This window comes from Chenopodium quinoa, unplaced genomic scaffold, assembly GCF_001683475.1.
Source record: "Chenopodium quinoa cultivar QQ74 unplaced genomic scaffold, ASM168347v1, whole genome shotgun sequence".
In the NCBI taxonomy this organism is placed as follows: domain Eukaryota; kingdom Viridiplantae; phylum Streptophyta; class Magnoliopsida; order Caryophyllales; family Amaranthaceae; genus Chenopodium; species Chenopodium quinoa.
This window is the reverse complement of record NW_018743283.1, coordinates 245669-269309: the sequence shown is the minus strand read 5'-3', so window position 1 is coordinate 269309 and position 23641 is coordinate 245669. Positions and strand designations below refer to the sequence as shown.

The following is a 23641-nucleotide window of genomic DNA, read 5'->3' as shown; positions in this document are numbered from 1 at the left end:
ATTAAAAAAAAAACAAAAACAAAAACCCTAAAACTAACCCAGCCACCCCCCCCCCCCCCACCGTTAGCACCTCGACGACACCACAACCCCACCCTTACCTTCCCGTTCCCAGTCCAAAGCCCTCGAAAAACCCCCTCCTTCCCTTTCTTCCTCCCCAAAACCGACAATCATACCCCCCAAAGGACAATGACCACACTCTAAGGCCATTCATTTTGCAAACAACCAAAAAAGCCCCTAAATTGGCCACTTATGGCCGAAATCGATCGGTGGTCAAAATAAACCATTTCGGCCCTAATTCAGGCTATGTCGACTATTAGCGGCCTTTAGTGGTGACTAGTTTTTAATGGGTATGAACAACAATGACCGCTTTTTATGGTCGCTGGGGAGGGCTGTCGGTTTTGGGAAGGGGGAAGGGAAGGGGCAAAGTTGTCGGTGACAGGAGCTGTTAGGGTAAGGGATTGGCGGCGGCGCGTTGCCGGAGGTGGGGTTGACGGTGGAGGTGCAGTGACTGGATTAGTTGTAGGGTTTTTATTTTTTAAAAAATTATTTTAGACCAATAATATGCTGACACGTGGGCGTTGTAACCCCATCAACGGATTCCATCCATGAATCTTGTTAAGTGGTGGTAAAAGCCAATTTTTAAAAATTTTGGTGGTGTCAAAATAAAACCTTTTTTTTTATATTGTTAAAAATTAAATTCGTGCTTTTTTTTGGTGTTAAAATTCAAAAAAAAATTACAAGTATTATATAATTGTAATACGATATCCTCAAATTGGATACCAAGCATAGCTTAGTTTAGTGGTAAGGTTTGCATTTCAGTATTTCACAACCATAAGTTTAGAATCTCAAAACCACCATTTGCTACAACTCAACCGTACATCTGCAATAGCTTCACCTAGTAGAGAAACAACATAGCCACTTTTTCTGCAATTATTAAGAAAAAATAATAAGAACAATAATATCTCTAAGTAGCTATAAATAATACACACCGACACATAACTAATTTAACAAACGAGTTAAGACAAAATAATTAATAGTTACTGATAAATACTCCCTCTAATCTCTTTTATTCTTATGCACATTCTTGATCTTGCTTATGTTGGTTGTTATTAACATGATTAATATTTTGACTAAATCTTTGAGCACCTTTTAAGCCACCAACAGCAGTGCCATTAGATTTCTTTTGATCTCTAGCTTTATTGAAGATGACTGTGAAACCTTCAGCAGATGCAGGATTATTTACATCCCATTCTCCAAACTTAGGCAATGGTCTACCTCTTGCATTATTGACGCCCTGCTGTTTTAAATATTTCAAAGTAAAACAAAAACGGTGTAATAAAAATAATTTATCACTTGTATATAATACTCTCATCTAATTCACCATCAGCAACTGAGCTCGGAATCCAAATTAGGCCATAGCACCAAATAAAATTCTAATTCAACATTAAAATTCATGTTATAATTGTACTACTACATTATTTACGTTTGTTTAAAAACATCGTCAAAACTTAACTAGGTCATCTTGTTCATTCTCAAATTACGAAAATAAAGGATATACTCATGAAATTATTGAATGAAATAATTTGGTGGAATTGGAAATGTTACTTAATGTTTGTATGTCACGACTATAATATATACGTGATAATAGGCGATATCAGACACTAGAGTCTAGATATATAAAAGCAAGGGTTATATTAGGAATTCCCTATTGAAGAGGGCTTCCTAATTTTTATTCTTCTTACCTTCAAAAAAAAAAAAAAAAAAAAAAAAAAAAATAATAAACTTAACGTTTATAAAAAGATAAACTTTAATATCATACATAATGATTTTTTTTTTTTATTATTATTGTAAATGTGATTAGATACATATATTTGGAATGAATAAATAAAAAAGGCATGATATATTTTTCAATATCTCATATTTCTAACAAATTTAAACAAACTTACCGACATCAACAATGATCGCAGGAAAAGTCAATAATGGAGCAAGAGGAAGAAAGAAGATGTTGGAGCCTGGGAGAATTGTAAATAGAATGAGGGCAATCAATTGAAAATGGAAAAATATTAACAAACAAAAAACAACAATAACTATTAAATTATGATACAGGGTGGAAGAAAGAGAGAAAGAGTGAGTCATTGGATATATTGTAACTAATAGCATGTGTGGTTCCTAATTCTTCTTTGTCTAATTTTAAGATTAGATTGGAAAATTTGTTTAAATATAACCTTGATATCATTTATGGTCCTAAATTAATATGATTAATAGGAGAGATTTTTATTAATAGGGGTATGATCATGTCTTCATGTGACGTACTATGCAAGTGAAAATATTGACTCGGATTCTTTTTACTTAATGCCATGATTTATACTACAATCTCTACTTTGACTGTTCTTATTGATTACAATTATAAAAAATAAAATAAAAAATAAAAAAAAATCTACATGGTAAGAATTCAATTATTCTTTTTGAATGACAAACTTTTTCCAACTCTCTTAAGTGGCACTATGGTGTTACATAATTAAGTATAGTGTTTTTTAATTTAATTTTATAGTTAACTGTTATTGATTTATGGTTAATTAACCTTGGTTATACTAAATTAACTAACTAACCCCTTCTCTTCAACTAAACCACCACTCCTACCACCCCCTTTCCCGCGCAATAGCTGACACCTAGCCCCCCCCCCCCCCCCATGTTGGTGGCCCCCCTACCCACAAATTCCCCATCCCCCTCATTTGCCCCAGCTCGACTCCCACGACCCTCCCTTGTCTACCACCATGAAAAAGCTACTCCTATTAGCTTTTGGCGAAAAATAAAGTCAGCTTAAAAGCCAACAAAAAAACTAATTACCAAACATATTATTTAATTGTTTGACCACACTAAAAAGTCAATTGTCAAACACCCCCTTGGTGAAATTATATTACCAAGTACTTCGTATTAAATACGGTCCTACAACTTTTATATTTGTGCACTTTTAGTCCCTCAACTTTTATTTGTGCACTTTAATTTGGTCCCTCAACCACCATTCTTGGTGATTCTGGCCAAAAAGTTGATGGGCTAAGGGTCTGTTCTCATTGACTAAACTTAGCCGAACTGAACTGAAATGAATATTTTATAAGAGAAGAAAATTAGGAGCTGAACTGAACTGAATTTCAACGTATGAGAACATGCCCTAAGCCTAGTCAGCAAAAGTTTAGGGACTATGAGTCTTTTTTTTTTTATGTTTTTTTTAACAAAATTTATTTTTTAAAAAAAACTTTTTATTATTTGTCATTATTTTTACACCATTGTCGTTTCCATCAACATTAATTAAAAATTTAAAGTAATAAAAAACAATAATTTTCTTTAAAAAAAAAAAAGCATTATCTTTTATGCCTTCCACACTCTCTCTCCCCTTTTCCCTATTACCTCTCGATTTTCTATCTCCTCCCTTCTCCCATGGCTCCCAACGTACTCCCTCCCCTCCTTCTCCCATGGCTTCTCTCTCTACTCGTAATAAACTACCACAAACTCCTCATTCCTTAATATTTCCACCATTTTTTAGAATTAAAACCCGAAAATTGACAAATTAATTAGGAGAAAGGATATTGGATTACAGTAGAATTTTTAGGGAAGTGCTTGCTTCTTGTTCGTCCTCCATAAGTTTCTCCCAAACAAATCAATGAACAAACCTATTTCCCCCTCCGAAATCTCCGCTAAATCCTCCCACCATTATCCCACAATTGTTTGCATCAACAATGGCAATTTAGGGTGTTTAGGAATGTTAAGAAAAACAATAATGGTGGTAATTGTTCCTTAATGGCGGAAATAATGGTGTACAATTACAAAGACTTCCTAATCTGGAATAAAATTGCTTCAATTGATGAAACTTTTTTAGGGTTGTAATGGTGGTGGTTGTAATGTAAGGAGAGGCTGCAATGGCAGAGGAGGTGGCAACGGAGGTGGTGGTGGAGAAAGAGGTTGAGTGGCGGAAGGAGAAATGTTCTTCCTTATATTATTGTTTTTCCAATTAAAAAATTATGGAAGAATAATAAGCAATTTTTGTGGGTTTAATTCATGATTTCTTGGTGTTTTAGATTTTTTTTTTTTGAGTTTTCTCATTGAATTAGAAGAATAAGGAATAAGAATAAGCGATGAGTTGAATTAAATGTTTTTTTTTTCTTTTGTTAAACAATAAGATTAGATGATTCTTTTTAATTTTGAAGGAAAAAAGAAACTTTTATTATTTTTTTATTAACACTGACTGGAAAACAGAGAAAAATAAAAAATTAATGACTCATAGTCCCTAAACTTTTGCAGACTAGGCTAAGTCTCTCAATTTTTTGGTAAAAAACACCAAGAATGGTGGTTGAGGAACCAAAAGTGCACAAATGAAAGTTAAGGGACTAAAAGTGCACAAATACAAAAGTTCAAGGACCGCATTTATACTTCACTCGTAAATATAATGTAGCTACTTGTAAATTGTATTATGTCGCCACTTAGCTATCCTTGTACACATTTCTGTTATTCAGTGTAGTTTTCACATTACCATTTGCCCTTCCGGTTCCATTTCGTCTATTTTCCTTGAAAAAAAACCCAAAGGTGCTTCTCATTATAAGAAACCGGCAGATCTTTGTCTGGTGACTAGTCTAATACATTGTCTAGTTTAAAACTTGGCATATATTTCTGTAGGCGTCGCTCGAAGTGCGCCTACGTTAAAAGCATGTGTGAATATGCTTGGCACTCATAGGAAGTGGGAATTGACATAATACGACTAGGGACAAGGAAAGTAGGGAGCCGACAACAAGTTTTTCAGGAACTTGTAAACCGTTCACGGATCATAAAAGACAACCACGATTAAGGGACAACGAAGGCAACAACGATTAACCCGTGAAGGTTACACCCCATTCATAATCCATGAGATTACTAACTCCATATGGTTCGGAACCACGAAAGGAGGATCGGGGATGATGGTACGAAGTGAGTCATGGAGTCACATTCGCCCGTATTGGCCTCTACTCGATTCTTATAGTGAAAAATGATTCCTGCGATCTCAAAGGCATGCAAACAAATATTCAATTCGCTCTAAACTATTATTAAGCTAAATTGGTTGAATATTAATGCAACATATAATTCTAAAATATTTGTGATCACTTGAATTAAGCAACAAGATTAACAGGAACCTAAACCGGTTGTCCAAATTATCTTATTAGGCGTGATTTTCAATTACATATTCCCTTTAAACATGCAATATGGTGATCATAAATAATAATAATAGAATAAACATTAATATTGGAAGCAATTTAGCAATAATTCCAACAATATAAAATCGTTAGAAAAATAATAGAAATAAGAGGAACATAATTCTTACTTTGATTTTGTTTGTTTGCAACTACAAAATAATAAACGAGTTAGTAACTTCAAGAAAATAATAATAAAACAACAATTAAATTAAATTAAACAAAGTAGAGTTGATTTGGGGCCAAACCCTCAAACAGTTCTACCTTTCACGCCTTGGCTTAAGGACAGAACCACGAGTAAAGTATGGACTCCTTGGAGTACTTGAAGAAGGAATTTTGAAATAAGAAGGGTAGGCTAGTGTTTAGGCTAAAGCATAGAAGAGAGAAAATTAGAGAATTAATTGGTGCCCCGTACATTAGAAATGAGGGGATATTTATAGAGAAAATGTGCTGAGGGAGCACACGGAACCCTAAAATGATAAAAACCCTAAATAAGTATCCCGCGAAACGACAAATTGTACCGTGACACGGGAAGTCCCACCGTCAGACGGGAAACATTTCTTGTGACACGGTGCATTTTTAGTGTGACGCGGAAAATTTTCAGTAAACGGGGAAGAAAACGCGTTAAGGGTTTACGCGGAAAAGACACGGAATTTCCCGTGTCACGGCAGATTTCCCGTGTCACGGAAAATCCACCGTCAGACGGGAATGATTCCCGTGACACGGTGGGTACCTGCCGTGGCGCGGGAATTCCCAGCCCGCTTTTCCGTCTAAATACATTTTTAACCCTAATTTCATTCAGCATTTTAAGTGCCGATTGACAATTTCGGGCCTTTTCTGATTTATTATCATTTGGGCTAAAATAAGAAAATAATTAAATAAAATAAAAAAAAGGTTTGGGCCAAAAATAAATAATAAATTTGGGCTGAAATTAAAACTATGCTTTTACCAAACATCAAGACTAGCCCATGGACTGTTCAAAAATATAAATTTAATCAAATACGATTTTTTAAGCACTCTGGGGATTAAATACTGAACCCGACCAATAGTGGCGGTGAAAAGTTGTTCATCATCGGGTTTGGTTTTGGGGAGACATTTTTAGGTGTCTACAATTTCTAAGACAAAGGCACTAACCACCTTTCAATAATGTTGATTGGTATATAGCTGTTAGAAAGTTCAATATTAACTCCCCTAGCTTTTGACCTTTTGCTAGAAATTTCACTCATCACAAACACCTGTTGGTGAAGAAATTATGTGGTAGGCTGTATAATTTTGTATATACTCATCACGATGTGCTCATGGAATATATATATATATATATATATATATATATATATATATATATATATATATATATATATATATATATATATATATATATAGACAATAGTCAACATCCCATGAAAGATTAAAGAATGAATATTACCATTAGGGCCAGAGATTAATATTTGGAAAATGTAGGATCGGGCAAGGATCCATATTGTTATATGCTTGTAAGGTATAACAAAACTCTCCAGCAAAATGCAAAATCAAATTTTCACGTCAGTTATTATATATAATCTTCTATTAGTCTGGCAAAATTGTTACTTATGTTTGTACGAATTAATTTTTAATTAATTTTCCCTCTAGGGTTTTCTCTCTTGGGAGGGTCGTCTTCTAGCCTTTGCTAGTTTTTTTGCTTCAATCTCGAAGTTTGTTTTCTTGCAGTTTTACCTTCTAATTGATTTTGTTCTCTCGATACTGCTTCTATGGCGAGTCTCGAGGAAAGTAATGATTTATTATTAGATAAAAATAAAGAGAACGATGAGATCAATTGGGAAGAGGATGACGGAGGCGAGGAGGCTGCCCAAATCAAACTGGCCATCGTTGGAAAAATTCATACTCCGCGTAATGTGAATGCTAATGCCCTTATTAACACTATGAAGAAGGTTTGGAACCTAAACATGGATGCGAGGCGAATATCATTGGGGAAAAAACTTTCTTTTTCTAGTTTCACCATTGGAAAGACAAACAATTTGTGTTGGACTCTCAACTGTGGCACTTTGATCATCATGTCATGATCCTTGACGAAGTCACAGGTAACTCAAAACCATCATAAATTCCTCTTCACTTTGTTCCTTTTTGGATTTGTGTTTATGACTTACCGTTTAAAGGTAGAAATAATGAAGAGAATGCTAGGAGAATCGGTGATAAATTAAACTAGGTTCTTTCATTGCTATGGATAAGTCGGATGTAATAGGAATAAACAAATCTCTGAGAATTCGTGTTAAAGTTGATGTGAACAAACCATTGCAAAAGTCTATGGAACTTAGAACGGGGAGGGGCGTGATTGAAGTTCCAATCAAATATGAAAAGTTGCATGTGTTTTGCTATATATGTGAATGTTTGGGTCATGGGGAGAAGGATTGTGAGGAAAATATTGTTACAATGAGGTTCAATGAGAAGCTCCGAGTATCCACTCCCTGGAAAGCAGTGAAAAACAAAACCCGTGATGATGAAGATGGCTTAAGCAATGCTGTAAAAAGACTATTTATCACCAAAACGCACCAAAAACCTTTTGTGGAAAATAAACAGGTAGTTAATGAAGCTGACACTCCACACCTACCTGTGATACCCTCAAAACAAACCTCTTTTCTGTTGGGGAGGTTGACACGATGCAAAGCAGAGCAGTTGATGTATTAGGGGCCAGAAAAGAAAAAATAGGAGCTGTGTTCTCGGAAGGAAGTGAAAAATTAGAGCATTTCCTAGGGAAAAGAAGAGTATTAATGAAGGGGTTGTTCATGAAGCTCAGTTGGTTTGTGTCCCTGAAAAAGTTGGGAGAAAAAGGGGGGAAGAGACAATGGAAGAGGGTTGCTAGAGAGGGGATTGGAGGGTGCAACAAGGAGGGTGAGAAAATATCACTGGGAAAGCGTGGAAGGGAGGGGGGAGAGTTATTACAGCAGGAACTTCATATTGATACAAATTTATCTAGTGGTGTGGGCCAATGGCGGAGGTTGGGCATGACCAACCCCACCAAACCCAATGAGTATCCTGGCTTGGAACTGTTAGGGAATGAGCAACCCCCTATTAGTTCGTCGACTCCGAAAATGGAGTCATAAGTTTTGCCCGGGGCTACTATTTATTGTTGAGACGATGGTAGATAGCAAGGTGGTTGAAGACCTTAGGGGTTCTTTGGGATTTCAAGGTGCTTTTGGTGTTTCTAGCCAGGGTCGCTCAAGAGGTTTGTGTATTTACTGGAGGGAGAATATTGATTTTCGATTGGTCTCTTTCTCTTATCATCATATATGTGGTGATATTTAGAGTGAGGGTCGTGTGAAGTGGAGGTTTGCGGGGGTGTATGGGGGGAAAAAGAGGAGGAAAAGGCTCATACTTGGCATCTCATTCGCCAATTATGTGATGTTGACATTCCAATTTTGCTAGTGGAGAATTTAATGAATTGCTTTCATATGATGAGAGGGAAAGGGGAGCTCAAGGTTTTAGGAGGGAGATGGAAAATTTTAGAGAAGTTTTGCTTGATTGTGATTTACGGGACTTGGGCTATAGTGGTACGTGGTATACATGGGAGCGTGGGAGATCCCCTTCAACACGTATTCGTTAAAGATTGGACTGTTTTCTTGGCTCGACAACTTGGTGCTCGATGTTTAGAGAATCGTCGGTTGAACACATCGTGAGAATAAAGTCTGGCCATGCTCCTATCTTAATCACTTGTGAAGCACAAAAATCAAAAAAGAAGAAAAAAGAATTCAAGTTCGAGACCTTCTGGCTTATTGATGAGAGTTGCGAGGAGGTAATTAAAGGGGCGTGGGAAGGGTCTACTGGCAGTCGTTGGGAAGGTGGCTGTTGTGGGTAAAAGCCTCAAGTCCTGGAGTGAGGAGCATCACAACAAGTTGGGGAAGCAAATTGCTGAAACAGAAATCGCTTTAAGGGAAGCCCAAGACCGTCCTATTAGTGAAGATAGTTGCCGTGAGTGTAATGATCTCGAGCATCATCTTGATGAGCTACAAGAAAAATATGAGGCATATTGGAATCTGAGATCGCGAGTTGCTAAGGTTCGAGAAGGCGATAGAAATACAAAATATTTTCACCACAAAGCCTCACAACGTCAAAGAAAGAGCACCATCAAAGGTCTATGGGATGATAGTGGCGTGTGGAGAGCGGAGGAGGAAGATATTGCAACCGTTATCAGTGCCTATTTCGAAGGCGTATTTACTTCTTCAAATCCCACAAATTCTGATTTCAAGCAAGTTCTCCAGAAGGTGCCGACCTCATTTCAAGTGCAATGAATGATAAGCTCATGCAACCATACACAAAAGAGGAGGTATACGCAGCTCTTAAACAAATGCCCCCAAGCAAAGCCCCCGGTCCGGATGGTATGCATGCTATTTTTTATCAACGCTTTTGGCATATTGTTGGTAATGACATAGCAAAATTTGTTACCCAGATCTTGAATGGTAATTCTTTTCCGGAGAATGTCAACAAGACTAATATTTCTCTTGTCTTGAAAGTCAAAGAGCCTCAAAAGGCAGTTGATTTTCACCCCATTATTCTTTGCAATGTGGTTTATAAGCTTGTCTCAAAATGTCTTGTTATTCGCTTAAAAAAGGCGTTGGGTGACACTATTTCCGAAAATCATAGTGCTTTTGTTCCTGGGAGACTTATTACTGATAATGCTTTGATTTCTTTGGAATTATTTCATACTATGAAAAGAGAAGTAAGGCGCGGAAGGGTCACATTGCAATGAAATTAGACATGAGCAAATCTTATGACAGGTTCGAGTGGGGCTTCCTCCGACAATTACTTTTGAAAATGGGTTTCAATGGTAGATGGGTGAATTTAGTGATGACTTTGGTTTCTTCAGTCCAATATTCTTTTGTGATCAATGGTGATATCTATGGTGCGGTGACTCCCTCTAGAGGTTTACACCAAGGTTACCCCCTTTCTCCATACTTAATTATTATTGTGGCTGATGCATTTTCTCATATATATGATTCAGAGTACGGCGGAAAAAGGGTGATATTCATGGTGCGAAAGCTAGTCGAAAGGGTCCAGAAATTATTCACCTCCTTTTTGCAGATGACAGTCTCCTCTTTACAAGGGCAAACCGAAAGTAATTCTCACACATTGTTGATATTCTCAGCAAGTACAAAGCAGCATCCGGCCAGAAAATTAATTATGAAAAGTCGGAAGTGTACTTTAGTAAGGTGTTAGAGTTGAACAAAAGGGAGAGATTTTGGGTGTTTTGAATATGAAGCAAGTATAATGTCTTGAAAAATACCTTCGTATTCCGAATATTTTGGGGAGGTCAAAACGGGGAATTTGGAAGAAACTACAAGGTTGGAAAGAAAAGTTGATAGAATTTGGAAGAAACTACAAGGATGGAAAGAAAAGTTGTTGTCTTAAGCTGGAAAAGAGATCCTCCTAAAATTGGTAATTCAAGCAATCCCAACCTATCTCATGGGGGTTTATAAGTTTCGTAGCGAGGTGATTGGGAAGATTCATGCGGCTATGGAAATTTTTTGGTGGGGTGAAACCGATGGAAGAAGGTGAATCCATTGGAGGAGGTGGGATTCTCTATGCACACTAAAATGCCTCGGGGGCATGGGTTTTCGTGATTTAACGGTCTCCAATGAAGCTCTCCTTGGTAAAAAAGCATGGAGACTCCTATCAAACACAAATTCTCTTTTGAGCCGAGTTATGCAAGCCAAGTATTACAAACATTCAGATTTTTTGGCCTTGTTCCTTTGTGTTGGTGGTAGTTTATCTTGGTGAAGTATTTGGGACTCAAAGGCCTTAGTGAAGGAAGGTGTCTTGTGGAGGGTTGGAAATGGTAGAGACATCAATATTTGGACTGACCCGTGGCTTTGTGATGAGGAGGGACGTGTAGCTACTAGTGCCATTTCGGAGGATGTAACTATTGTGATTTGTGAGTGACTTAATTGATTATGAGCATCGGGAATGGGACTATAATTTGTTGCAGGCTCTTTTCATTGAGAGTGATTTAAAATGCATAATAGTTATTCCTTTAAGCTCACGGGCACAAAAGGATGAGCCAACCTGGGCTTTCTCCAAAACTGGCATGTACTCGGTGAAAACAGCCTATATGCTAGGCAAGGGCTGCAATCTTGAGGACTTTCATTGTGCTTGGGTTGAGATATGGAAGGTAAATGTTGTCCCAAAGGCTTGAAACTTTCTGTGGCGCTTCTGTACGGAAACCCTTCCTGTTCGTGGGCTCTTGAAGCACAAACACCTCACTGAATCTGACTTGTGCCCGTGGTGTAGTTGTGTAGCTGAAACCTGGAAGCATGATTTTTTTTAGTGTGGGGGAGTTAAAGACCTTTGGTGGAAGTTAGATTGTGATGATATGAGGTTAAATGCAAGCTCTGTCTCAACCTGTGATCTTATTGAAAGCTGGAAAGACATGGAAAATGAAACAAAGATTAAGGGTATTTATCTCATGTGGGGTTTGTGGCAAGATAGAAATGTGAAAGTTTTTCAAGGTAAGGACTCCCCAATTGAATTTCTGACTACTCGTGTACTAAGATGGATTGAGGAGACCACAAAACTAGAAAACTCTCCAAAGTCTGCTACCCCTGCTGCTATACTCTGCTCCAGCCCAAAACAATGGTTCCCTCCCCCTCCAGGGACCATTAAAATAAACACTGATGCTTCGATGTGTGAAAAAAGGTTGGGTGGGTTTGGGAGCCATTGCTCGTGATTATAGGAGAGAGGTCCTCTTTGCTGCTGTGCAAAGAGTGCGTGCGTGGTGATCTGTTGAAGTAGCTAAGAAAAAAGCAATTGAGTGGGCTCTAAAGATAGGCTGCCATTATGGTTACAGTCAGGTGATAATTGAATCAGATTGTCAGATTATGGTAAATAGGCTCACGAAGAACGCTATATACCTCTCTGATCTTGACACAGTGCTAGGTGATGTGATGGTGCAGATTAAAAAAATTTTATAGCTTGCAATGGAGTCACGTTAGGCGAGATGGCAACACAGCAACCCACAACCTTGCTACGTTTCTTCCCTTCAATGTTGAGCAACATTGGGATCATTGTGTTCCTCCAGATGTTTCCCCTTATGTACTTATGGATGCTTTGGCAATTTGATTGATGTTGTGCTCCCCGTAAAATAAATAAATAAATAAATAAAGTTTTACTTTTTACAAAAATTTCTATTTTTATTTTATGTTCTGCAAACAATCAAAATCTTTTTAACAGGTTTTTTTTTAATTGTTTCTATACTATTTTTATTGATCAGTTAATTATGATTCTTTTTTATTTTTGATATTTGTCTCATATTCAAAGTTTAACAATTGTATCATTGTTGGATCGTACGCGTACACATCAAATTGTTCAACTGCTTTTTTCTCCAAAGAAATTATATATTTATGGTTAAAGCTTGAGAAAATATACTACTTAAGAATTTGACGTTATCATCCTCAATAATTATCAGCGTGTTATTTTTGAAAGGACTGAAATTATTAATTAACTCACAATAAGCTCAATCATAGAGGGTTCATTTCCAAATTCCAAACTTAATTAACAAGGTTAACCGGTTTGAAGCCTTACATTTTAAATATTTTTTTAAAAAGTAATAATAAATGAACTAAAATTCTTTTTTTTTTTTTTTATTTTAACTCTTAATCCTCCCAACTGAAATGTATGACCTTGGATATCCCATTAGGTGACAGCTGGGGTGATAAAACACCTTTTCAACTTTGAAAAAAAAAAAACAAATACGAACGAGTTTAATTGCCTTTTTTGGAGCATACTTCAGTGTGCCATCAGTTTCTATTTTATTTGAAAATGGTGTTGCTGATCCAAAGTCGATTATTTTGACTTCACCATCCTATTGAAAAAAAGTTAAATATGAGTGTGATGTGAATGCAAAGGGCAATTCTTTTGAAGAGCCTGTCACTCTACTACTCAACCCTATGGGCTTTGATGTTGATAAGAAACAAACTTGGGTGACAAGACTCACATGGACAGCAAGTCAAGCTCAAGAGGCCGAAATCCTAGGTTCTACCTAGGTTAGGAATTTTATTCCTATTCTATCTTTATTTGCTTTCTAGTTTTTGCCCCAAGGTTTTGGGATCCACTCGGATTCGTTTTACTTGGTTTGGCTTAGTTTAATTACATGTTTTTAGTCTTATTTTCCTTTAATTAGAATTTGATGTAATTTAGGAAAGTCTAAGATTACTAAAGCTGCTAGGAAAACGTGTGAGGAGCTATTTGTTTCGGTTTGCTTGGAGTCCAAGCTTACGTAGGAGGGTGTTCTAGGACGGTTTAGGGATATCCTAACCAACTTAGGACAGCTAATCCTAGCAGATTTTGGTAGATTCTTAGTCTATAAATAAGGCACGAAGGCTGTAATCTAAAACACATTACATTCGAAATTAATACATACTTGTGCATCGCTTGCATTATTCTTGCGTGAGTTCTCTTGCGTGCTTACTTAATTATCGATTCAGAAGGTGAGTTGAGAGTTAAGAACATCAAATTAATTAGTTCCAGGAGGTGGTCTAAATAATTTGACCAGTCAAGTAATTCGTTCCAGGAGGTGGTCGGGTTCTTGTCATATCGGTTCGTTTCCTACATTAAATCTTCAAAAAAGTGTTCACGAACGAATCTTTCTTTCAGGATTGTGAGATTTCTAAAAACTTGACTAAACAAGGGGTTAGGATCCACATCAGAGTGCCTTCATTTGATTCTTTATTTTTAAAGAATAAATGTAAATAACAAAAATTTATATGAAGAAAATGAAGTATTTAGTATACTTTTAATTTATTAAATTCACAAATCCATGTTTAAAGTAAAAATGATCAAACAAAAAAACTTTAATTGTTTATAAGCTATTATTGTTACTTTAATTCTTACCAATCTTTCTACGATGTGATTTTTCATATTAATAAAGTTTTTTATATGTAATTTCTTCCTTTTAATTCATTTTTAATTTGTCAAACTCAACTTTTCACTTAATGAATGAAATTGCAGTGTAATAATGAAGTTGTTAGAGTTGGTGAGTGCAAATTAAAGATGTATAAGTAGAGGAAGTGACACACAATATTAACATGGGAAAAATCGATAACCCTTGAAAGGGAGAATAGTACAGGCAAACTTTCATCATAGGAACTCTTGAAGTATTAGTACAAAATAAAGAATAGTGGAGGAGAAGGTGTATTTTATACAAGGAGGATAGGAAGACTTATGTATAGTATTGCTTCGTGTGTGTATGTATGTTGATTGAATGCCCATGAAATATATTTATAGTTGCAAATGGAGCTTGCAAAAAAGTAGTTGGAGAAGATTCCAGAAATTCCTTCATCATTCTTGTAGCTATAATATTCTAGAATTTGAAAATTCAAGTAGGTTATTATTCTAGAAAAATCATAAGACCTTGCTTGATTTCCGGAAAGGTTCTAATGTACGCATAATGTTTCACAAAAATAATGGGCTTGTAAAATTTGGGCCACAACCAACATAAGTAATTGGAGATTTATGAAAACTATACCCTTATTGGAAATACGTATAGTAGATTCTTTGGCATAGGGGTGAAAGTTCGGTTTACGCTTTGGATTTTACACCAAACTTAATCCAAAACGAGTTAATTCGGTTTTGGATTTTTGAAACCGAATCCAAATCAAATTTGGATTGAGTCCAATCCTATCCAAACCGTAATAATTCGCGCAGTTTTGGAAATTGAATCCAAACCGAACCAAATTTTGTTAGGGAAATTCAAGTAAAATAACCAAGCAAACACAGAGTATTACCAGATTAATTCAAGAAAAATAAAGAGCAATGACCAAATTATAAACAAAATGAACAGAAATTTGGGGAAATTTAATTGAAATTCAACAAAAATCAAAATATAACAAGCAAAGCTATCCCCAAAAAATTTTCCATGTAGTGCACAACCATTACAAATTTTAAATGAACAAAACATTAAATCAAAGTCTAACAATGACAGTGAGAGGCTAAGATGCCTTAGAACAGTGGATCGTCGGAGAAGACCGACTGTGAGAGCGGCGGAGAAGACTAAGATTGAGCGATCCTTAGTGGATGACCGGAGACTGGTCGATGCTTAGTGGATGAGCTATTAAGAATGAGTGGTGGTCGGAGAAGACTTAAATGAACAGTGGACGGAAGTGAGAAAGTGAAAATAAGGAAAGAGGGAAAAGATATTGCCGCAAGTTTAGCCTCGTTCACTTCACCTTAATTTTGCTGAACTGAAACTATTTTTACCGAACTAAAATTAATTTTATACTAAACTAAAATTATTTTTATTTAACTGAAATTATTTTTACTGATTCTTTGTTATATTTCTTCTCTAATGTTACTTATTTTTACTACTAAATTTATTTTACCGAATTGAAATTATTTTTGGCGAACTGAAATTATTTTTACTGAACTGAAATTATTTTTACTGAACTGAAATTATTTTTTTAAGTTGAAGTGAACAGGGCCTTAATGTTGAAAGAGTGAGAAAAGGAAAAGGTATTAGGGTTTTAACCCAGAGGTTTATACATGATAATTTCTAACAATTTCTAATGCCTACACCCTAGTGTAGGTAAATATACCTACACACACCCCCCTCCCCCCCACTACCACAACCAATTTACCTCTCTCCCAAATAACGTCCCCCCAAAAACAAATACATATATATTATATATATCACCATTGTTATCTTCCAAAAAGCTTAATTATATGATTTCTCTCTTCAAAAACCATCACCCTTTATTTTCGCTCTCCAAAAAAATTTATCATATCCATTTTCTCTCCAAAAACCTCCATCCTTAATTTTCTCTCTTTAAAAACATTCATATTTTTCATCATAGAAATTTAATTATCATCTATTCATCACTTTTTATGGGAGCTTCATTGTTGATGCAAATCATTGATAAGGTACTAATTTTTCTCTCCTTTTTTCATTTTAATGATTTGATATAACTATTAAATATTGATCGATTTGATTACTCTAATTTTTTTCCCCAAATTGATTGTCAAATCTTAGAAAAAAATTAATATATTGGTTGAACTATATCAATATTTGACGTACTCTTGTGTTGAATTAGTTTATGGTGCGTTATTATGATAGGCGTGTCGCGTACCCAACAAATTTTAAACCTAACTAGACAACTACTACGTAGACGGATAAGCAAGGGTTGGATCCCAAGAAACTATGATTCAACTAATTAAATAGAATCAAGTAAATACTAAGCAAGTAACAAATATAATAGTAAGAAATAATAACTAAAGAGCTAAATAAAGCAATTAAATCTAATAATATAACAAATCAATGCTACAAACATCCAAGATCAAGCATCACCACGAATACAATTAATGCAATAGTCGTTCTACCCCTAACATATAATTCAATTGATTAAAGAGGAAAAGTAATCCCTATATAATACCAACGGTCTCTCCCGAGTTATCAATGGTGTATACACCTAAAAATGTCTCCCGGCCCCAAAACCAAACCTGATGATGAACAACCTTTCACCGCCATTATTGGTCGGGTTAAGTATTTAATCTTTAGAGTGCTTAAATCCATATTTCCATTTCATAAACAACCCAAATTCTAGCCCATTTCCCCAAACCATAACTTATTTCCCTCTTTTCGTGCCTTTAAACCCAAAATAATTCATTTTGTGTCTTTTAAAATCATTCATTTCGTGTCCTTTTTATAAAAACATTTAATTCATTTTATTTTGGTCCATTATCTGGGTTCAATGATTGAATATTTGGATGGGCTTTAAAAGATCTTTCCAAAGATATATTATAAGCCCAAATCCGAGTTATAACGAATAAGTTATGACCAAAATATTAAACTGAGCCCAAACCGAACCTAAGCCCACCTTACCTACGACCCAATGATCATGTGGAGGGTCCAAATTATTTAATCTCATTCCTAAACCAATTAGGATTAATTGGAAGCTTCTACAAGTTTCTAAAAGATCTTAATTATCCTTTTTGAAAAGATAAGATTAAAGAGTTTGAAATTGAATAAAACTCCTTTTTTTGAAAGTCCTAATTTAATTTGAATTGAAAGACATTAAAAGATAATAAGATATTGTTTTTTTGCCTCATATTTTTTATCCAAATTTTATATGGTTGGATATCCCTTGAAATTATCTTTCCAATGATATATTATAATATCAATTCCGAGCTATAACGGAAAAGATATGAATAAAATGTCAAACTCTATCCAAAACTGATACCGTCTCTCTATTTCGGCCATATATTTTTTTTTATAAAATATTTGAATCTGATTTCAATTGGTTTAGAAATTAGACTTAAAGAGCTTTCCAACGATATATTATTCATCTTATTCCGATTTCTGAATAAAAAGATATGATAAAAACAAAACCGCAAAAACTGCTGTCTATTGCAAGAGTTTTATTCCGATTCGAATTCTTATCTTTTCTGGATTCTTCGACCCCTCTTTTTTCTCTATAAATAGAGGTCATATCTCCCATTTTTCAATCATCAACAAGCTTGATCATCAAATCCTTCTCTCTTTCTCTCTTTTACACCAAAAATAATTCTCTCTCTCTCTCTCCCATATTCTAAGCCTTAAACCTATATTCCTAATTACATCATTCTTTCCCTAAGCTTTCCAAGGAGTCTATACTTAACCCGAGGTTCCGTCCTTAAATCAAGGCATGAAAGGTACAAATAACTGAGGGTTTGGACCAATTCAACTCTACTTTTTAATTTAATTTATATTTTTATTGAAGTTACTAACAGTTTATTCATGATGTAGCAATTCAAGGAAACGCGGAAAGTGAGTAATTAATTCACTTAATTACTCTTATTTTTTATATTGCTAGTATCATGATTAGGGTTATTATTATTATTTGATTTGAATAATGCTATTATTGTTGAATTGCTTCCAATATTAATGTTTATTCTATTATTTTTATGATCGCCATATTGCATGTTTAAAGGGAATATGTAGTTGATAATCACGCCTAATAAGATAATTTGGACAACTGGTTTAGGATCCTTTTTAATCTTGTTGTTTAATCAAGTGATCACGATATTTTAGAATAATGTGTTGCATTAATATTAAACCAATTTAGCTTAATAATAGTTTGGAGCGAATTGAATATTTTGTTTGTATACCTTTAAGATCGCAGGAATCACTTTTCACTATAAGAATCGAGTAGAGGCCAATACAGGCGAATGTGACTCCATGACTCACTTCGTACCATCATCCCCGATCCTCCTTTTATGGTTTCGAACCATATGGAGTTAGTAATCTCATGGATTATGAATGGGGTGTAACCTTCACGAGTCAATCGTTGTTGCCTTCGTTGTCCCTTTATCGTGGTTGCCTTTTTATGATCCGTGAACGGTTTACAAGTTCCTTAAAAACTTGTTGCGGCTCCCTACTTTCCTTGTCCCTAATCGTAATGTCAATTCCCACTTCCTATGAGTGCCAAGCATATTCACAACATGCTTTTAACGTAGGTGCACTTCGAGCGACGCCTACAAATGGCTTCCCTAATCACAATCAAACCTACTTCCATGAAATCATGCAAATTAAAGACCTTGAGCGCATTACTCTAACTTCCTAATCATCCATTCAACTACTCCTGTGATGAACTTCAAACCCTTAATTGATTTATTCAAACCTGTCAAAATCCAAATCCCGTTGCGATTAAAACAATGGATTAATAACAATACCAATTATCCCTTATCTAGTATTGGCATGAGCACAATCAATTAAGCATATCAATTGCAATTATCATTAGAGAATTTAAAGAATTAAATCAAGCATTAATCATATTCGGGTTCTGCTAGATCTTGGAATAAAGAAACTACTCACACATATTCATGAAATCAAGAATGATAATCAATAAAGAAAACATAATTACCAATAATAAAATAAGAGAATTGAGAGAATAAATCAATACTTGGAATTAATTATGAAATCTTAAATCTTGAAGGCAAAACCCTAGAAAATAATATGGAAGAACGTAATACCCAAAAAGTCTAAAAATAATATATGAAAAAGTGATAAATAAAAGACTATGTAAAATCTATTTATATCCTAGCATAAAACTGGGCATTTTTATCTAAATATGACTCTCAAACGCCACCAAAATGAGCTGCCACAGGTGGGTTGTGGCACGGAAGAAATCGCCATAGCCAGGTTGTGGAGCGGGCTGTCTTCGCCTTTCCTTTGCTCCAATAATGGACGCCCACAACCAGGTTGTGGCTGAAAGGTTGCAAGCCACAAGAAGGCTACTACAATGCTTTAGGATACTAGAAACGCTCTCGCGATCAAAACGAATTCCACGCAAATCGAGCCCTATTCCTAAAAAAACAAAAACAAATATACCGAGAAGAGCAATATTGAAATAGGAAAAATATTAGCTCTAAAAGAGTAAGAGAATGGAGAAAACACATTAAAATAAAATCAAATATAACATATAAACAGTGTATAATATCGTGTTATCATATTAAATTTTATAATTATTAGACATAAATAATTGAAAACAAAGTGTTGTTGTCCTTATTTTTTGGATAGTTTGATATATTTCGTCAGATTATTGAGATGTAAATTTAGTTTAGTATGGAAAATAAATGTTTAAAAACATTTTATTTCGTGATGATAGATGTTCATTAGTGTATTAGTAAATGACCATTCGTGTATTAATATGTGATCATTAGATTTTTTATATATGTTCATATTATTGCCAACTTCATCAAAAAGTTTCTCTGGAATTAAAGATTTTGAGTAAGAATTTGTGACTTCTTATACTTTTTTGTGGAAAGTAAGAGAGTCTTATAATTGTAGTTGAATTATGTTATTGTTTAATATTCTCTAATTTTATGTTAAGGTATGAATTTATAATAATAATTGTTAGCCTAAAGTTTTAAAAATTGTGTACAATTTGTTCTAGTTCTTATGATTGTTATGACTAATAATGGATTTTTTTTATATCATCAATTCTCATATTGATAAATGCTCATCATGATCTATATGTATGTTCATTCACATATTAATTGATGACCATTCGAATTTTGATAAATTTTCTGTACATTCTCATATTGAATTTAGTCACTTAGATTTAAATGCACGTTCATTTCATTCTCATATTTAGAAATGCTCATGAGTCTCATTTGGATATTAATAATATATGCATGAAAATTGTTTATATTGATAGATGTTTAATCAAATATTAATACATAAATTATTCATCTTTGCTTTGATATATGTATATTCACATATTTATATAATGCTCATATGTAAAATCATAAGGAATTATGAAATTATTTGCCACTCAAATATAGAGTATAATTGTGCTAATTTTCTGAATTAGTCAAGCTTTCGTAAAATTATTAAAATTTGAATTAGTTTATAAGGAAAATGTTTTTTGGATAAATGTTCATTTTCATTTTGATAGATATTCATTATGATATTAGTATATGATTGTAGGGAACATTTCAAGCATCCCACACTTGAGCCCCACTGTGATCATACACTTAAGCATGGTGGCGTCCAAAGGGAAGGAAGCTAGAGTAAAAGAGTCGCCAACAAGGAACTTGTAAACCTTTTACAGGGTGAAGGTTACACCCCTTAATGATCCAAGAGATCGTTAACTCTAATAGGTCTAAAACCATGATTGGAAGTTCGGGGATGAAGGTACAAATCCAACCTAAAAGAGATTGAACTTGCCCTAAAAATAGGCCTCTACTTTATTCTTCTCGTATTCATGTGCGCTTTCTGACTAACATGCAATCAATAGATTAATCCTAAACATGCTTATCTATTTTGGTTGGATATTAATGCACAAACAAAACTATTATTGGCGATCACTTGAATTATAATCACATTAACTTAAACAAGATTATTAATTATCTTATTAAACGTGATTACAAGTACAAATTCTCTTTAAACATGCATAAAAGGTGTGATCAAGCAATAACAAAAATAAACATCAAGCAACATAATAACAATCATCATCATAATATCAATAAAAGCATAATAATATTGTTAGCAAGATAATAGGCATGATACTAACAAGATTAAAAACAAACCCTAACATGTCACTAAACATTAAAGATCAATTAGCCCTAACATGACACTAACATGATATTAGGAAAGAAATAGGAAGCATTATAATAATATACATGATATTAGAAATTTTAGTTATTACCCTAAACATGATACTAGGAAGCAATATAACATCCTAACATGATACTAGGAATCAACAAAATAATTTAAGCATGATTTCTATATTAAAAGATCAATAAAGCCATTAAAGTACTTACTTCGATGTCTCATACCTCTTTCTAATAACAAAATACACATGTTAGTAACTTCAAGGAAAAATATTAAAATAGTAAATCTAATCAAAGAATTGTAATAAGGTTTGGGACCAAACAGTGGGTAATTATCAACCTTTCACATTTAGGGCAAAGGCAACCTCGAACTTGGCTAGGTGTGTCTAGAAATAATGTATGTAAAATTTTGTAAAAGGGAAGGTTTGGAAAAATAATAGAGAGAGAGAAAGATTCTAGCTTTTAGAGAGAGAAAGATAATAGAATTAGATGATTGTTATTGTGAATCATTAAAAATGGGGAGATACGACCCCTATTTATAGAAAAAATAGCTCGGGATACGGTGGAAAAGAGTTCGAGTCCTATTCAGAATAAAAGACCTTTTGTCGTCAACGACAGGGGTTAGCGCCAGACGACAAGAGCAGCGCCAAGCGACAAGTATTAGCGCCAGGCGACAAACCTGTCGTTTGGCGCTGTGATAATTTTTTTTGTGGATTTTGTTTTTATCATATCTTTTGATCCAAAATTCCACATAAGTTTTATAATATGTCGTTAGAAAGATATTGAAGTCTACTTTCCAATTCAATTAGAATTAGACTAAAATAATTTTTAGCTAAAAAGGTATGGCTGAAATAGTGGAAGGGTGTCAGTTTTGGATAGAGTTTTGTATTTCTTTCATATCTTTTTCGTTATAGCTCGGAGTTAATATTATAATATACCATTGGAAAGATAATTTCAAGGTCTATCCAACCATATAAGATTTGGATAAATATTATGAGGCACAAAAATAATATCTGACTGTCTTGGAACATCTTTAAATTCGAATAGAATTAGGACTTAAAAAAAGGAAAGTTTTATTCAATTTCAAATTATATGATCTTATCGTTTCAAAAAGGATAATTAAGATATTTTAGAAATTTATGAAAGTTTCTAATTAATCCTAATTATTTTAGGAATGGGATTAAACATTTGGACCCTCTACTTGATCATTTGGTCGTAGGTAAAATCCGGTTTGGGCTTAGTTTAGTATTTTGGCCATAACTTCCTCATTATTCATCGGAATTGGGCTTATAATATATCGTTAGAAAGGTCTTTTCAAACCCCATACAACTTCACTATTATTGGACCCATATCATGTATCAAAATAAACTGGATTGCACGCTTTTCATAAATAGAGTGAAAGAAGAAACAATTTTGAAAACAGAAATAGAGATAATTTAATTAAAAACATCCACATCACTAAACTTTTCACACTTTCAATTCGTTCGATAATCAAATGAAAATTCATCACTGGGTTTGGTTTTGGAGAGACACATTTGGGTGTCTACAATGATCATTCACATTCTTACCTTAGAATAGATCAACTAGGGTCCAGTCTTGAGAGAAGACTACCCTAGTTTTGTTTATGATAATTCAGATTTTAATGAATATATAATGGGAAATAATTGTTCATTAGATTTAAATACGTGCATGTTCATTCTCATATTGAAAATACATTCACATAGACTATAATAATACATGTTCAACTTCATATTAAATTAATATATACATACATTTTAACTCTAATATTGTCAGATGTTTATTCGAATATTGATACATAGATGTTCATTTGGATATGTGTATATTCACACATATATTAATGTATATTCACACGTCATATTTAATGTATGTTCATTCACATATCAGAAAATGTTCAAAAATAATCACATAGTGTTCATTCATCGTAGAAAATGTATTATTAATTTATTACTTTACTGTGTGTTCATTTTCGAATTTGTTATTATATTCATTCGTAAATGTTTAACTTTGAATCCTTAGAATTCACGTACTTTTGTTTGGAATGTGTTCATGGTTGTTATTATTTTTTTTGAAAAAAACGTGATCTCTTATTATATGTGATAATCAAGTAATGAAGTTGAAGGCGGCAAATGTATTGTGCTCATCGGATTATATTTTCATGGAAAACACACAAATTTCATATGATTAAAGATGCAACAAGGAGAATGTATCTATATAGACACTTTATTGTACCAAAAGTAACAATTAATAATGCCCATTAAACAAGACACATATATACATTTAGAATTTAATGGTTCACTTTAATGTGTTATGAAACAATTACATGAAATAGA

At 34.1% G+C, this 23641-nt stretch overlaps 1 protein-coding gene across 2 annotated transcripts; it reads right to left on the bottom strand.

Moving 5' to 3' along the window:
• Positions 1-955: 955 nt before the first annotated feature.
• Positions 956-2675, bottom strand: LOC110735359 (RPM1-interacting protein 4-like). Of its 2 annotated transcripts, none has more exons than XM_021915533.1 (2): positions 1947-2675; positions 956-1297 (listed from the first exon to the last, which is right to left on the bottom strand). In XM_021915533.1, the coding sequence occupies exons 1-2, from the start codon at positions 1950-1952 to the stop codon at positions 1073-1075; spliced, it is 231 nt and encodes a 76-aa protein (XP_021771225.1). In that variant the 5' UTR covers positions 1953-2675; the 3' UTR covers positions 956-1072. The 2 variants fall into 2 exon arrangements, with proteins under 2 accessions (XP_021771225.1, XP_021771226.1); XM_021915534.1 differs by having other exon boundaries at positions 956-1294.
• Positions 2676-23641: the final 20966 nt, after the last annotated feature.